The 17786-nt window shown below is 42.2% G+C and overlaps 1 protein-coding gene across 1 annotated transcript in view; it reads right to left on the bottom strand.

The window, feature by feature from the left end:
- Nucleotides 1-1795: 1795 nt before the first annotated feature.
- The window catches only part of ATP8A2 (ATPase, aminophospholipid transporter, class I, type 8A, member 2), a 224812-nt gene continuing 208821 nt past the window's right edge, over nt 1796-17786 (bottom strand). Inside the window, exon 25 of the mRNA XM_015413822.1 lies at nt 1796-1972. Coding sequence (XP_015269308.1) covers nt 1796-1972 — 177 coding nt within the window. The remainder of the gene's footprint in view (nt 1973-17786) is intronic.

The following is a 17786-nucleotide window of genomic DNA, read 5'->3' as shown; positions in this document are numbered from 1 at the left end:
AAACATTCACAGTTAAGCACCATATACCAGAGGGGGTTATGTAAGGTCTGCTGAGACGTTTCATGCTGGTCCCCCTGGATCTTTTTGTACAGCCAGCTTTGCTTAATGAAGGGCAGTCAGGTACAGTGGAACCAACCTCAAACTACATTCATTTCTAACTGCTAAAAGATTATGGAAGCTTCCACTCTTGCCAGTCAATAGTAAGTAAAGGGTCGCTCTTTATCACCAATAGATAGAATAATTTTACATGCTGTGAGTAGATCTCTAGTTCTCAATTCGGAGAAAATCTGCAACATTAAAGTCACAACAAAGAAATCCTCTTGCAAAACGGGATATGACTGCATGAGTGAACAATAAAGTTCTTGCTTGACTTTACTGTTGTAATGGCTCTCCCGGGTCTTTTTGGATCCAATAAGAAAAGAAATTCTATAACTGTACTGATGTATTATCATTTGTATTGGGAACCTTGAATGATGGTGACATCAAAACAGTTGACAAATATTGCAGCTACCCAAGATAGCATTGTAAGATCCAACTCTTCGATTTCTATGTAAATAAGAAGCCACCAGTCATCAGCAAGGAGCTCCTACCTGTGAGTCCTTCCAAGGGTTGTTGTATATGTTTTGCCGTGTGACCATATTAGCAGTTTAAAAAAAAGTATTCCACCAATGAAACTAGCATCTGGTAAAACCTGATCTACCTTAAGCTCCAGTTGGCTTCCATGCATACCCTCTGATTGGTCAATGCTATCAATATAAACCTTCTGGGACAGCTACCTATGCTGACATCTACCTGTGCACTAGAACTTTTCTGATCTACCAGCTTACACCAAATAAGGGGAAGACATTTCATGAAATACACTCCATGCCCTTGAATTATATCCACCCATCTTGGAGCACATTCTTGGTGGAGTCTTGAAAGGGGGTGGTCATGTACACACACACACACACACCATTTGGGCAAGCCATAGTTCTCAGCATCACTTTCCTAACCCACATAAAAAGCCTTCTCCAACTTCAGCATCTTCTAGGGTATGGTGGCAAACTTCTGACCTCACCCCCAATTCCTTTCACTCTGTTTTGCTTGCGTCTGCAGCTCTTATTGGCTGCTGCACTGGTACCATATCTTATTCACTACGTGATAGGTGAATAGTGAACAAAAGAAGGGAAATATTTGGAAAGGGAAAAAATTGTGCCAGAGCAGCATCCAATTAAGGCTATACAAATAAGCATACAAGACTGAATAGAGATAAGCACTGGAGGAGGGTCTTGGAGAACTTTTGCCCCCCTCCAAACCCCCTGTTGTGTTGAAAATGTTCATGTGAAAACTCTGGGAACAGCCCTACTTAATACCATAGTCCTTGTTTCCAATTTCTACGTTGCTCAACCAGCTCACAGGCTATTCATCCCTTCTTCTCCTTTTTGACCGTTGTACCTGCTTGCTTCTTAAAACGAATGACCATTGAACAACCTCCCAGATCCAATCCAGATCCACCACCAATTGGGTGTAACCTCATCTATTGGTAAAACTGCGAAAATCACCCATTTTCAGATATTTCTAAGTATGCTTTAATGCTTTCAATCTGACTGGAGAGGAGTTGGAAGGTAAAAAGTCATCTGGTAGTTTAGCATTTTCTGGTCCTCAGTTTGGTAGGCTAAAGAGCACCCCAGAGCAAGAAGAGGGTTGTAGATGGATTGCAGACAGAACAGACAGTGGTGTACATAATATAGCAATAATGATGCATTTAATTCCCAGCATGAAACCTTTGTTTCCTAAAGAAATATCCTGAAATTTCCTACCTGCAACAAATGACTGCCTTGCATGACAGCGCAAGGTCCAGGAAGGACTGTCTGACCTCAAAAGAAAGGGCAAACTTCAACGTCTGGCCATCAATAATCAAAGCAATGTCATTTTCTTTGCCCAGCGAATCACCCAGGCTCGTGCAGTGCTGGGTCAGCGTAGCTCTTGTTGCCTAAGATATGCACACAAGGAAGAAAAAAAAAGTCACAGTACATTTTAATGTAATCTTACCATTTTTGTAAACCATAGCAGCAAAGTATAATTAGTGGAACCCCAAGGCCAAGAAAGCAAGTTCTACTCTGGGAGAGAAGCTCAGGTACTCCATATGTTTGTTTCGCAAACCTATCAAGAGGTATCAGCTTGTCCTTCAAAATAAGGTAGTATGGCTTATTTACATGTTTAAAATCTTACTCTTGCTGTTACTTTGTAAAACTGTTAGAAGTTTAAAGTAAAATAGATTCTACATTAGTATGGTGTAGCAGTTTAGAGAGTCAGACCGAGAAAAACTGGGTTCAAATCCCCCCTCAGCCAATGAATCTCACTGAGTTACTTGAACCAGTCACTCTCTCAGCCTGACAGGGTGGTTGTGAGGAAAAATGGAGGAGGGGAGAATCACGTATGCTGCTGTGCGCTCCTATTCATTTATTTAGATACTTATACCCTGATTTTCTCCACAATGGGTACCCAAAGCAGCTTACAACATCGTTCTCCCCTCCCTTGGAGAAAGGGTGGGATAAAAATATGGTAGGTAGAGAAAAAGTAAACATTACATCCCATAATTAACACACACTAACCCTATATTTACTGGTGGGGCAAAACCTATCTATCCATTCTCTTCCCTCACTCTCCCTTGCCAGCTGGCCTTTGACAGATGTGGATCTATCAGGCCAGCCACTGGGAGCACTGTGGAATTCATCCTTGGTATTTTATACGTTCCACTCATGAAAAATATAATTTATGAAAAAACCACATTAAAAATACCACACAAGATCTGTAAAAGCCAAGGTCTGTTATTCAAAATGAACAAAAAAAAGTTATACAAAAAAGGGGACATCATCTAAACAACCAGTGATAATGAGGTTTTTTAAAAAAAACTTCACATCCAAGAAACAATAGAAACTATTTATAAATATGGTCTATCCTTTTAAGGAGATGTGGAAAACAAAAGTACTTAAAAGAGGCTGTGGTCTAAATCCTGCACACAGGCTGTTAAATCCCACAAACTTCAGTGGGATTTAAGCAGCACAACCATACAAAAGATTACAACCAAAATGATGCTTCAAGTAGACAGCAAAAAATGACCTGAGTAGGTTAGGCCTATGGTTGAAGGCACAAATTGCCAAAAGCAGGGCTAGTTTTGGGCAGGAACGCACAGGAACAGAGTTCCGGCTGGCTCCTGAGTTGGCCACGCTCAGCACGAACCTATTAGCATATAATAGGCCACACCCAACAGCAGAAACTCATTAGGATTGGCTACATTAGGGGTGTGTGGCCTAACATGCAAAGAAGTTCCTGCTACAAAAAAAGCTCTGGGTTTTGACAACAAACAAGGTAAACAGAATAAGAAGCAAAAGGTTAGTGTGGCTGGATGACCACACTTCTTGTAGCGTGGGTGTGGCCTAATATGCTAATGAGTGGTGCTGTCAGGGGTGTGGCCCAATATGCTAATGAGTTTCTGCTATTGGGTGTGGCCTATTATGCTAATGAGTGCCTGCTGGGCTTTTTCTACAAAAAGAGCCCTGGCCAAAAGCATCTATTATCAAGTTTTCTGGGGGCAAGGAAGAAGAAAGTTATAGTACATGGAAGTACATTAAACACTAGCCAGCCTGGTCCATTTTTTTTTAACATACTCTAGAACACTTTGACTTCCTTTTCCACAAACAATACTCTCAAATCAATGTACATATAATAAACAATATAATTAATTTGCCTCACTGACTAATGCAAACAAGAAACTGAAAACTGCTGCCAGCTAAAGTACCAGGCAGCCTAGCCTCCAAATAAGCTCTCTTGAGTCACAGCAGGAAGTTGGTCCTGCAGACTAGGGGACTCCACCAAAGAAGCCCATTCAGCTGTAGCCATTGGCCAAACAGGAACACCAACAAATCATCAGTGGAAGTTCTAATAGGGAAAATGGTACTCATAGGTGCTCCTACACTGGTACTCCTACACTGGTGCTCCTACACTGACTCCCAGAATAACACTCCTAGGCTACACTGAGAAGGAGAAGGAGAGATTGGATTTATACCCCACCCTTCACTACCTGAAGGAGTCTCAGAGTGGCTTTATAACCTCCTTTCCCTTCCCCTCCACACAACACTGTGAAGTAGGTGGGGCTGAGAGAGCTCTCTCGAGAACAATTCCTGAGAGAACAGTTCTGAAAGAACTTGTAACTGACACCAGGTCACACTAGCCGCTGCATGTGGAAGAGTGGGGAATCAAGCCCGGTTCTCCCAGATTAGAGTCTGCGCGCCTACCCACTATACCAAACTGCAGTAATTTGGTGGTTGTAGACAACTGGGTGGAAATCAGCCCACAAAAGAAGGATATCAAAAACTGGATAATATCAGAAATTTCTCAGTACAGTGGGTTGGATCCAGCCAACTTTTTCACTTGATTTAATGTAATTCCCCTCATTATTTCAGCCCTGATGGCACATAGCTTTTGTCCATGAGGTCGCATGGTCCCCAGCACAGGCGTTTGGGTGGTGAATCGAGACCCTCTCCTCCCCTTGTCTCCAGCAGAAAAGCTGACTGGATCCAATCAGTTTTTAACATATTGGAGCAAGAGATTTACTACCTGGAAAACAGAACCTCACGTATCAATTCTATGCTCTGGTGGTTTCAATCATGCATGGATTATTTTCAACTATATGCAACTGAATATTGCTGTGCTGTAAAACTTATTACTGCCTTCACATAAAATAAAATATCACAAAAATCTCAGTATGCTATTGGCACTTGACAAACAACTGCAAGTTAAATGGATACATAAATGGAAAGACCTTGCATTGTCTCAAACACACACACACACATACACACACACAATGTTTTCATGTTTTAGAACGTTTCCTTTTATAATTCTCCTAAACTGTGGCTGCAAGAAACAGCTACAAACTAGAAACAAGATGGGAGTGAGATTATATTTGTCAGGAATAAAAGTACTGCATTTATGTACCATTGTAATCTTGTGACGGTTTTATGGAACCAAATTCCTTCAGGGAAAAGGGAAAAATCCACAAAATTCTTGAGGATTGCAGCATTTTCTCTGATTCAATGAACAGATGTGATAAAATGTGCAGGTAAACCGCTTAATGCAAACAATACGATTGCAAACTAAGGTAAGCACTGGGGATCCCATTCCTGAAATTGTGCAGGCATATCTGCTTCTTATGGCATTGTGACATCCTTGCAACACAACCATAACAATATGTTTTAGGATGTCAAACAGACAGAGTAGCCATTATGGACCATCCTACCTATTTATTTGATGGGCACAACAACTGCCACTTCTGACAGCATTGGCTTCTTACAGAAACTTTTGCTCATGCGATTGGTACCCTTGAAACACCAGTATAATATCAGATAAGCCAATCCATGGTTATGAGAAGAAAAGACTATAGTGTTGAAGGAAGCAGGAAAGGAGGAAGACCCAACATGAGATGGATCGACTCAATCAAGAAAGCCATGGCCCTCAGTTTGCAAGATCTGAGCAAGGCTGTTAATGATAGGACATTCTGGAGGTCATTAATTCACAGGGTCACCATAAGTTGGAACCAACTTGACAACACTTAACACACACAGTCCATGAAGGCATTACAGCATTTTCTGTGACTAGATTCTCAGCATAACCTATTCCACTTGGAAGCTTCCAAGAGAACACTTATTAAATAAAATAATCTACATCTATTGGTCTGGTTTATGAAACCCTAAATACCCTAAGATTGCCTAAACAATATTGGGCAACCTTATCAACGAACATGCCACACATCATCTGATGTATGAAGCAGTGGCATTGCAACATGCCGTGTGCATAAAAATGTAAGAAGGGCCCTCCTGGATCAGATAAATGTTCCATCTAGTTCAGCATCTTGTCTCACTCAGTGGTCAACCAGTTCCTCTGGAGGGCCAACAACAGGGCATGGAGATAGAGGCCTTCCCCTGATGTTGCCTCCTGGCTCTGTGATTCAGAGGTTTAGTGCCTTTGAATATGGAGATTCCCCTCAATCACCACAGCTAGTAGCCAGTGACAGACTTATCCTCCATGAATCTATCTAACCCCCTTTTACAGCTGTTTATTCCTGTGGCCGTCACTACAACCTCTGACAGAACATTTTAATCACTCTCTGTGTAAAGCAGATTTTCTTTTGTCCATCCTGAACCCACCGCCCATCAGCTTCATTGGATGCCCTTGAGTTCCAGTATTTTGGGAGAGGGGGGGAAGTTCTCTTTGTCAACTCTCGCCACCCCATGCATAATTTTATAGACCTCTATCATGTCCCGCCCCTTAGTCGTCTTTTTTCTAAAGTGAAATGTCCCAGACTCTTCAGCCTTTCCTCATACGGAAGTTGCTCCAATCCCCTCATCATCTTGGTTGCCTTCCTCTGTGCTATTTCTAGCTCTGCAATGTCCTTTTTGAGATACAGTGACCAGAATTGTACACAGTATTCCAAATGAGGCCACACCATAGATCTATATAGGGACATTACAATATCAGCCATTTTATTCTCAGTCCATTTCCTAATAATCCCTAACATTGTTTTTCACTGCTGCAGCACACTGGGTTGACACTTTCATTGAGCTATCTACTACAAACCCAAGATTTTTCCTCCTTCAATCTCAGCAAGTTCAGACCCCACTAGCCTATATTTGAAGTTAGGATTTTTTGTCCCAGTGTGCATCACCCTACAGTGACAAACATGGAACTTCATCTGCCACATTGTCATCCACTCGCCCAGTTTGTGGAGGTCTCTGGGAGCTCTTCATAGTCAGCCTTGGTTCACCATCCTGAATAATCACCATCTGCAAACCTGGCCAGTATACTACTCTCCCCTACTTCCAGATCATTTATGAATAAATAATTTATTTATTTATTAAATTTATATCCCACCCTTCCCAAAATGGGCTCAGGGCAGGTTACAGCAAAGTGTATGAACAATTTAAGACCAATCACTATAATTAAAACAGCTAAACCCATTAAGCAGTAAACAATAAAAAGATGGCAAATTAGATATAACAGTTCAGACTCCCCCATAACCTGGACTGATGGTAACTGGAGTCACACTAATTAGTACCAGCCCCAATATCGATCATTGTGGGACCCCACTGCTTACTTCCCTCCATTGTGAGAACTGTCCATTGATTCCGACACTTTGCTTACTGTCACTAATCTAATTTTTAATCCATAAGAGAACCTGTCCTCTTATCCCATGACTGCTAAGTTTACTCAGGAGCCTTTGGTGGGGTACCTTGTCAAAAGCCTTTTGAAAGTTCAAATATATAATGTCTACTGGGATACCACAATCTACATGCTTGTTTGCTTTCTCAAAGAACTCCAAAAGGGTGGTGAGGCACGACTTCCCTTTGCAAAAGCCATGCTGATTTTTCCTCAGCAGGCTTTGTCCCTCAATTCTGTCTTTGATTACAGTTTCTACTAATTTGCCTAGGACAGACATTAGGCTGACTGGCCTGCAATTTCATGATTCCCCTCTGGATCCCTTTTTAAAAATTGGTGTAACATTTGCTTCACTTCAGTCTTCTGGAACAGTAGCTGAATTAAGTGATAGGTTACACATAAGGGTTAGTAGATTATCTCACATCTGAGTTCCTTAAGAACTCTCAGGTGTATGCCATCAGAACCTGGAGACACCGGTTTTTAATTTCCCCAGTAAATATAGAACTTCATCTCTGGTTACCTCAATTTGGTTCAGTTCTTCAGACTCCCTTCCTGAAAATAGGGGCTGTGGCATGGGTACATGCCCCCCACTTTCCACAGTGAACACAGAAGCAAAAAAAGTCATTGAGCTTTTCTGCCATCTCCCCATCTTCCTTTAGCAGTCCCTTGATTCCTTGGTCATCCAAAGGCTCCACTGCTTCTCTGGCTGGTTTCCTGATCCAGATATATTTTTAAAAAATGTTGTTTGTATTGATGCTTTTAGCAACCCACTCCTTAAAATCTCTTTTTGCATGTCTAACTATTGACACATTTCTTTTGCCAGAGCCTGTGGTCCCTCCGGTTCAATCCATTGGGGCAGACCTTCCACTTTTTAAAAGAAGACTCTTTACCTTTTATAGCTTCCTTGAGCTGCATTGTTAACCATGCAGGCATTCTTTTAGACTTGGCAGTGCCTTTCCTAATCCGTGGAATGCATTTGACACTCTTGTGTTTCCCCTTCAGCTTCCTTTTTACAATTCCCCTCATTTTTGTAAAGTTCCCTCTTTTGAAATCAAATTACCATTTTGGACTTTAGGGATAACTTCTCATTGACCTGAATGTTGAACTTAACAGCATTGTGGTCCCTGTTCCCAATTGGTCTAACAATCTCTACATCTCTCAACAGGTCTTGAGACCCACTCAGAACCAAGTCCAAGATCACTATCCCTCTGGTTGGCTCTGTGACCAACTGTTCCAGTACACAGTCATTTATGATGTCTAGGAATTTCATTTCTACATTGTGACTCAAGCACATGTTTCCCCAGTCAATGTGAGGTTAGTTGAAGTCTCCCAGTATAACAACATTATCTGCTTTAGTCACCTCCCTTATTTCCTTCCCCCCCTCAAGATCAGCATCAAGGCTTTGATCAGGTGGGCAACAGTACACCCCCACTTCTAAGTAACTCTTGGGGCCCAGTATTTCCACTTGTGTTGGGGAGTTAATTCCCCTGATGTTTTCTACATTATTTGATTCTATGCCCTCTTTGATGTACAGCGCAACAACAACAGCAGCCCAACCCTCCCTGTCCTGTCTACAGAGTTTATACCCAAGAATGACTGTATCCCATAGATTTTCCCCCATTCCATCATGTTTCTGATATACCTACTATATCTCAATTGTAACTGAACACCAAGCACTCCAGCTCCCCCAGCTTGAATTGGAGACATCTAGCATTGGCATATAGACACCTAGAATGTGTTTCTCTCTCCAGTAACCCTCACCTTCCTCTGCTCCTTAGTCATCACACATGGCCCTCAGTCACTGTCGTGCCTCACTCCCAAGTGCTATTACACTCCTATCAATATTACCCTGTTTACACAATCATTCCTTTGGAGTGATTTATCCTGAACCTGAAGCTCACTAGCTCCTGTCAACTTTGCCCTCAGGATTAGTTTAAAAGCTGCTCTGCCACTTTTTTATATTAATCACCAACAGCCTGGTTCCCTTTTGATTCAAGTGAATCCCATCTCTTTTGTACAGGTTCGGCTTGTCCCAGAAAGTGCCCTGGTGCCAAATAAATCTAAACCCTTCCTCCTGGCACCACTTTCTCATCCACGCACTGATACCCCTGATCTGTGCCTGTCTCGCTGACCCTGTACGTGGAACCGGCAGCACTTCTGAGAATGATACCTTTGAAGTCCTGGCCTTTAACTTTCTGCCTAATAACCTAAATATTTCCTCCAGGACCACACAACTACATTTCCCAATGTCAGAGGGAGTATAAAAGGGCAATTTTCTCAGTGGAGGGTGGTAAGCAGTGGGGTACCGCAGGGATCAGTACTTGGTCCACTGCTTTTTAACTTGTTCATTAATGATTTGGAGTTGGGAGTAAGCAGTGAAGTGGCTAAATTTGCGGATGATACGAAGTTGTTCAGGGTGGTGAAAACCAGTGAGGATTGTGAGGCACTCCAAAGGGATCTGTCAAGGATGGGCGAGTGGGCGTCAACATGGCAAATGGGGTTCAATGTGGCCAAGTGCAAGGTGATGCACATTGGAGCCAAAAATCCTAAATATAAATACATATTGATGGGGTCTGAACTGGCAGAGACTGATCAAGAGAGCGATCTTGGAGTTGTAGTAGATAACTCACTGAAAATGATCAAAATTAAAAAGATAATAATAATTTTATTTTGCAAGACCCAACTGGTTCTTCATCTCCTCAGTTGTTTTCCATAACTATCTACATCTACAAGGCAGAACTCTGACGAATTAAATCCCATTGAGTTCAGTAGGAGAGAGAGTTTTATGCAGTGAAATCCTAAGCAGAGTCAGTTGGAGTCAATGGGCTTAGAAGGTTGTAACATTGCTTAGGGTGGCACTGTAAATCTAGGATCTTCTGCATATTAAGTATGGGCTTTACCACCAAATCACAGCCCCTTTTACATCCAATAAATGAATGAAATGATCCATGGTAGTTATCTTTTTTTATGTCTCTTTCTTTAAAGTCTCTTCAGCTGTTGACCATTGTGGCTATTTAGGATGAAGGGGAAAAAACACAAATTGCCTCAGCACTAGATTCTACAGAACAAAACACTTAAAATTATTAGGCTTGGCAAGAACTAAATTACCGTGTGGGATTCTTGAGACCTCCTAGTTCCCAGCAACAGATATGGGCCTCAAGTGTCAATGTCTCTGATTTTTCTGAACTATTCACAAATCCTTTTGCAGAGAGGGAGGGAGAGAGCCCATATTATCCTGTATAAACCCATTTCCCCTCTCTTTCCTCTCTGTTGCTATTATAAATACCTCATTCCCACACAGTCTGCCAGCCTAATAATCCTGTGCAGAAAAGAATGCTTATTAAACGTTAAAATGGTTTTATATCAAAAACGGAAATAGCTTTATTTCATGCATCATATAGCAGAATATCATTTTATTACACTTCTGGCACAAGCAGTATGTGCTCAAGTTAGCACAGAGCAAGACAAGAAGTATTTCCAACAGCCATCTAACCTGACCTAGTACTCAGTTATCATCAATAGCGAAAACACATTGTGGTTACATGTACAGCTCAGATTCGTTTTGGGGTTTAAGGAAGGGAAGGAGCCAGAAGGAGGAAGAGGATGTCATATCCTAAAGAATTTGAGGTAGAGAGAGAGTCTTGGCAGATGTGGATTCGCATGGACCCTGTATCACTCAAGTCAGACCGAAGCATGCCTGAAATACATTCTGGAAGTTACTTTGAGGAAGAGGATTGGATGCTTGACTCTGACTTTGAAGCTGGGGTTCAGATTCCTCATATGAGGAGCTTGAATTCACAAGACCTTCCATCTCTGCAGATTACATTCACAGCAGCCCTCCTCCACACACAAACCATTAAAAATTGCTGCTCCTTCTGAATCTGCTTTAACACATTGAAGATGTGATATAGTGGTTAGTCAGCCTGGGATCTGGGAGACCCAAGTCTGAATCCCCATCATGCTATGGAAATTTACTGGTTGACCTTGGCCACAGACATGCTCTCTGTCTAAGCTATCTCACAGGCCCGTTGTGAGAATAAAATGGAGAAGATAATGTTGTAAACTACTTTGGACCCCCATTGGGGACAAAAGTGAAATTAATAAAATCAATCACTCTGTAAGGAGATGGGCCATGGCTCAGTAGTAGACATCTGCTTGACATGCAGATGGTCCTAAGTTCAATCCCTGGCATCTCCAGCTAAATGGATCTCGTAGTAGGTGATGTGAAAGACTTCTACCTGACACCCTGGAGAGCTATTGCCAGTCTGAGTTGACAATACTGACCTTGATGGACCAATGGCCTGATTCAGTATATGTGCTCATGATCTGTATGCCACTTCTGTAGACTCTTTGAGCCACATCCTGTGATCTATCAAACACAGGATTAATCTTTGTTCCATCCTCAGTACTGCTTTGTCAGGATGGAAGATGCAAAGGTTAAGAGTAGTAACCTAACTAGCTGGGTTGAAGGCTACCAGGAAAAGTGTTCTAAGGGTCATCTCCTTCAAGGCAACACTGATCACAGCTTCAGATAGTGGCTCTATCAAGTCTCTTAGCACCCAGTTTTAGAAAACTGTGCTATTGGTAGCTTCATAAGAGCCATAACCTTCAGAAATCTACTAATATATGGGTAAGATGATAAGAATCCCTTCCCTGTACATTCCATGACCTACTTGTAACCCTGATATAATGCAGACATGTCACTGAAGTTACTTGCCTCCTGAATCTTCCCAGAGAAACCTTAGAAACAGGTGAATATCCCTGCATCCTGGGATTTTTGCATAGCAAAAGGAAGGCATTCCAAGTGACCCCATATATCTTTATTTGGAGAAAGATGCCTGCCACCAGAAAGGTCTCCATGACCTCCGAGTAGTTCCGTTCTTTAGCCACTGCTTCTCCTGAATCTGTGGCTGTAAAATGGCCCATCTAACAGATATTGCAGAGCCTACTGGTCTTTCATTGACATTGTAACCAGGACGAGGAACCATGGTCTTCTGTGCCAACGGAGGCCTATGACGATCACCAGAGAGGAGTCATCACCCTGTAGGATGGCTCTGCCTCTAACAGGAGGGACAATCCTGAAGGATCTAAGATGCCTTCTTGACTCTACTGGGAGAAATAGCAGGTAAAGTTTTTCACACCATGGCAATCAATCATCACTTTTAAGGTTTGTATGTCAAGCTGCTGTTAGACACAAATGCAGTGACAAGTTGAAACCCTGGCAATCCTACCTCAGCCCTTTGAGTAAACAGATGCAAACAGCAGCTGGGATTTTATGCCTTTAAGAGTAGTGCAAAAGTAAGCATTTCAACAGGTGTCAACTGTCAAGCAGTTACAGGAGTTCACCTTTGTATCTTGTCACCAGACCACTAGAGGGGCAAACTTAGCATACTATAAGTGAGTGAGGATGGGAATATGAATAGGATAACAACCACACAGTGTGCAGGCTAGAAGCATTTAAGGATCTCCAGTTAAGGACATAAATCTGGTGGCAAAATGGCATCTCTGTTTTCCAAGGCAGTTATGCCACGAAATACCTGTGATGGCCTGGTTAGGTTCCAGCTCTCCATGGGAGTGACCAATGGGAGCTGATGGAACATTGGTGAGTTGACCGTTGGAAAGCAGCAGTTGGAGGAGTTGGCAGCTAGGGAGTTGAGAGGGTAAAGAGCAGGGCTAACTGAGTGAAGCTGATGCGAAGGGCAGCTTAAAGCTAACTGGACAGAAAAGTCAGTTTGTAACAAAAGATCCCAAATGCTGGAATAGGGAAATTGTTCAGTAGAAAAAGAAACTTCGTAACCTCTACCTGACTTTAAATAAAGGTTAACTCCTTGTTTGTTTAACCCTGTGGGCTGTGTGTCTCAGGGAAAGAAACACACACACACACACACCAGTGAAGATCTTGGTCTATATATGTTTTAGGATATGAATAAATGGCGGCAGTGTGTGAATGGAACAATATATGAGCCCCCAACACCAATAACTCAGTGAAGTGTTTGAATGAGGGCCTGTTATTAAAGAGGGTTGGGCTACCCTGTCTGCTGATGTCTCTGTGAGTGAGAAAGAGAACTTGAAAAGTGAGATTTTAAAAGAGACAAGTAGGAAAGTTACCTGTGATGGCCTGACCTACTTGTAACCCTGAACTTGAGACAGAGAGGTTGTGTAGTGTGGTAGGTACTCCATGTGAGTGGAAAAGACACCACAATACCCTTTGATGGGGGGGGGGGATCTACTGTATATCATATTTCTATTTAGATTTTTATATCCCTCTCTTCTAACCACCAGGGACTTAAGCAGCTTACATTCTTCTCTGTCTTCCATTTTATCCTCACAACAGCCTCCCTGTGAAATAGATTAGGCTAAGAGTGACTGGCTTAAAGTCACCCAAAATGATTCCACGGCAGAGGGGAGATTCAAACCCAGGCTGCTGGAATCCTAGTCCAACTCTGCCCACAACTCCATGTCCTCTTATGAGCTTCCTAGAAGCACCTGGTTGGCCACTGTGAGCTCTCAGTCTGACCCAGCAGGACTCCTCTTATAACCTAGGAACTATCATAGCAGCACTATATTCACTGGTCCTGGAGAGAACAAAATTAAAACTCCTTTGGAAAAATATCAAGTAGTTTACCTTCAACAACAACTGCGACAGAGTCTGAGCATGAACCACGTCCTGCTAACATCTTGGAAGTAAACAGCATGGATGACATATTAATGTTAGCCAGAAACTTAACGCCTTGCTCTTAAGAGTGCTGTTACCAAAAGGATTATCTCTGAACAAGATGTTTTCCAAAGCATGAGCTAGTTAATCTGTTTCCAGTATGTTTATCTTCATTTCTACACAACTGTCAGGGTACAGCTGGGTGAGCCATAACATTCCATTTGATGAGCTACTGAACGCAACTGGAAATGTTCCTTTAAAAAGAAGAAATGCAGGTGTTTTCTAACAGACTAATGCAAGCATTTCAGAATAATATCTTCCATGTTTTGGTTTCAAACACATCTTATAATTGTATTTATATTGCAATGCATTCCCTACCACATAGCTCTCCAGAGCTCTCATGCTGCAAAAGAGAATCCTAAGGAAGAAGTTGCGCCAAAAAATTGTGGGAGTCGTACAAAATTACAAATGACAGCTGCTATATGCTGGATCAGTCAAACATATTCAAAAGGCAAGATGTGGCAAAAGGCCGCAGTGGTGAAGTAATCCCAAATTCATGTTAGTAGTAGGGATACAGATGTATACATGAGCATGTATAACAACAGTGCAAAGCCTCTATGATGTGAACAACCCTTGGAGAAGGGCCGTAGCTCAATGATAGGTCATTATTTTGTATGCAGATCAATCCCCAGCATCTCCAGTTAAAGGGGTCAGGTTTGGGTGACATGAAAGACCTTGACCTGAGACCCTGGACAGACACTGCCCGCCAGAGGAGACAATACTGACCTTACTGGTCTGACTCAGTATAAGACAGATTCACATGTTCATCTTCATAGCAAATACAAATGTACATGGTACTTCTTGTACCTCTGCAGCTTCAGTCCCCCCACCATAAAAGGGGCAACATCTCCTTTCAACATGTGTCCTAACTTGGTCTCATGTCACAGAAAAGACCCTGAAAAGGTCCATGGATTCCATTTGCACAGTAAACTGATGTCAAGTTGAACACAAAAACTCTTTAAAGAGGAATGCTTACTCCACATCCTTTCTCCCACTCATTTTTTTACAGACGAAAGTGCAAAAACAAATACAAATTTCCCACTTCCATAGGGTTTTCCCAGCAGGCCTTTAAAAAGTGTCCTGTCCCTTTAACAGAAGCGTAACCTCCTCTTAATGTGTGGAAAAGGACAGCTGAAAACTCTTCAGGTCAGGGAGGTTCACAACATCACCTGATAAATAATATCCTATTAAGCCAGACTTGACATGTTCCCCTACAAATACATAATATGAAGAGGGCTCTTGGTGTGCAGCTCATGTACATTTCTGTCAGTACAACCAGATGAACTCAACAGGTCAGTTGATAAGGCACCACAGTAACAGAAGAAAGAAGTCTGGCAAGAGACAGAGCAGAAACCCACAGCAAAAAACCCAAAAAACCAAAAACCGGGCTCCCAAATTGGTTCAACTTGCCCCATCATTGAGTCTTTTGAAGGACTTTCCCTTCCTTGGTGATCAGTGTTTAGGGGCCTGTTTCCTCTCCTCTCCCCGTGATATTGTATGGAACCCAACCAAACATAAACATCGAACGAAACAGGAAGCTGAGCAGAGCCACCCTCTCTGTAGCTGAGCTTCCAACAGCAGCTGGATATGCAGGTGAGGGTCTAAGCGAATTCCGCCCCCATCAAGCTGCTATTTAAAAGCACAAGAGCAAGGCTCATTTTATTTTACAGATCTGCCAGCAATGCTAGCAGATGCTCTGCTTGCTGAAGCATCAATATAAGGGAAGGGGGGAAACTAGATCCAGGAGCCTCTGAGAATTTGCATTTCAATCCTATGTCTGTTTATTCACTCAAAAACCAGTCCTTATTCCCAAATAAGCACACCATCTTAAAGGTATAGCAAACCATAGGGGATAAATTGGAAACTGGTAACCCTACTGGTGAGTGGGACTCAGAGACAAGAGGCTGAATGAAGAGACTGTTGAAACACAAAGATCTATTAGGTCTGCTTCCAAGATCCTACAATGCCTATCAAAGCAAGCAGAGAGATAAAACTTCCAGACACTTGGAAGTGATGGAAGAAAAGGGGGAAAGGATGTTACCTGAGCAGAAGCACTCTCAAAAAGTCCTAACAGGACTACCAATACATTTGACAATCAAGTTAAACTAAAATACTAAAGGCACTGAATTCTTCAATACTGTGCTAATGTTGTCTACAAATATATGTTTGAAAATATATTGCAAACGATTATCATTATTTAACCCTGCAGATGATAGATAGATAGATAGATAGATAGATAGATAGATAGATAGATAGATAGATAGATAGATATCCTCAAAATTTCCATGTTTCCCCACTAGAAAAAAAAGGGGGAGAGGCATTCAAAAATCCAAAAAGAAAACCATTTCCTGCTCTTGAATTTTCCTAGGCCTTCACGTCCCTACCAGAAAGGCAACAAAATAGGTCTATTAGAGGGCAAGCAGAGGAAGGGAAGCCAGTGTTAGTAACAGATCTCTTGGGGAACAAGCATGGTGAACTGGAGCTGTAGCACAAATATTAAATTTGGACCAAGCCCACAGACTGGGCTAATTTTATTTAATACAAAAATGATGTGCTATTCTTTATTACATCCTAGTGTAAAGGGACTTCCCAGCTGAGGAACGATTGAAAGGATCTGCCTTATTGCTTTCTTCCATGCTATTGCTGAGCAAAAAAACTTCCCCTACATAACAGCAAGTAATTAGCCACGGTCCTTGAGATACCATTTGCTTATGGTCCACTCACTAGCTGGTCACGAGGGAACGGCAAACTTGTTACAACTGCAGCAAGTCCAACACAAGAGAAATAAGGGCAAATCTTGGGGAGAGATTAGCTACTTTGTAGAGTTCTAGTGAATTACAGCAGACAATTATATAACCATTTATAACGATTCAATGTATGTAATGGAACAGGGCTTTCTTTCTGGGGACCACAGGCCACTTAAGTAAACAATGGCAAGGACAGAGATTAGCTTTGACCATAAGAATTTTCACTGTGCCAGCATAACACTTCCAATTTTTTTCTTGTAAAGGTCACCTGTGCTTTTAACAGGAGTACAACAGGTAGCAGGTGAAGCATTCTCCCATGATGTAAGTAGCAGAGAAAACTTCTCCTGACACATTCTCCTGCTGACCTGCAGTTGGTAAAGGCACAGTAGTCCTGCAAGAATAAAAAGTTGGTAATTCTGTTCTAGAGAAGGTATTACAGTCTGAGAAACTAATCTTTCCTCTCTCTCCTTGCTAAGCAACACAAGTTGATGTAGCATGACAAGAAAATACTTTATATAGCTGCTGCTAGAATTACTTCAATGATGGGATTTAAATACAATCTTATTCTACCCAGGGAGCCAGCATGGTGCAGTTGTTAGAGTGTTAGACTAGGATCTGGGAGACTCAGTTTTGAAGACCCAGGTTCAAATCCCCACTCTGTCACCGAAGTCTGCCGGGAGACATCAGGCCAGTCACACAACTCTCAGCCCAATTCACAAAGGAACAGGACTATTTTTCCTCCAGGCCATTGCCAACCTTACTACCAACCCACACGCTGGAGTACTTTGGACCTAATATAGGGCACAACTAGATGACATGGTTTTCCCAGGGAATAACTCTGGGACGCAGCAGCCATTTTGAAGCAGGCATTCTCTAGCTTTAAAAATTCCTTGGGGGCTAGATACTGCTCAGGAAGTGGAGAAGGGAGGTTCCTGTCTTCCCCCTGTACTGTTTTTCAAGAGCCACTGTGGGGAAAATGGCATCAGGAGGGAAAGAGGCCCTCTTCCACTGAGCTACGGCCCTGAGCACAACTGGGTCTTCCAAGCATTCTAAAGGCAAGAGAATGTGTGTGTGTGAAGTGCCATAAAGTTACAGCTGACTTATGGTGACCTCGTAAGGTTTTTAAGGCA

This window comes from Gekko japonicus, unplaced genomic scaffold (assembly GCF_001447785.1).
Source record: "Gekko japonicus isolate JY-2015 unplaced genomic scaffold, Gekko_japonicus_V1.1 scaffold931, whole genome shotgun sequence".
Classification (NCBI taxonomy): Eukaryota; Metazoa; Chordata; class Lepidosauria; order Squamata; family Gekkonidae; genus Gekko; species Gekko japonicus.
The sequence above is the reverse complement of the archived record's forward strand: the minus strand, read 5'-3'. Positions and strand labels throughout refer to the sequence as shown.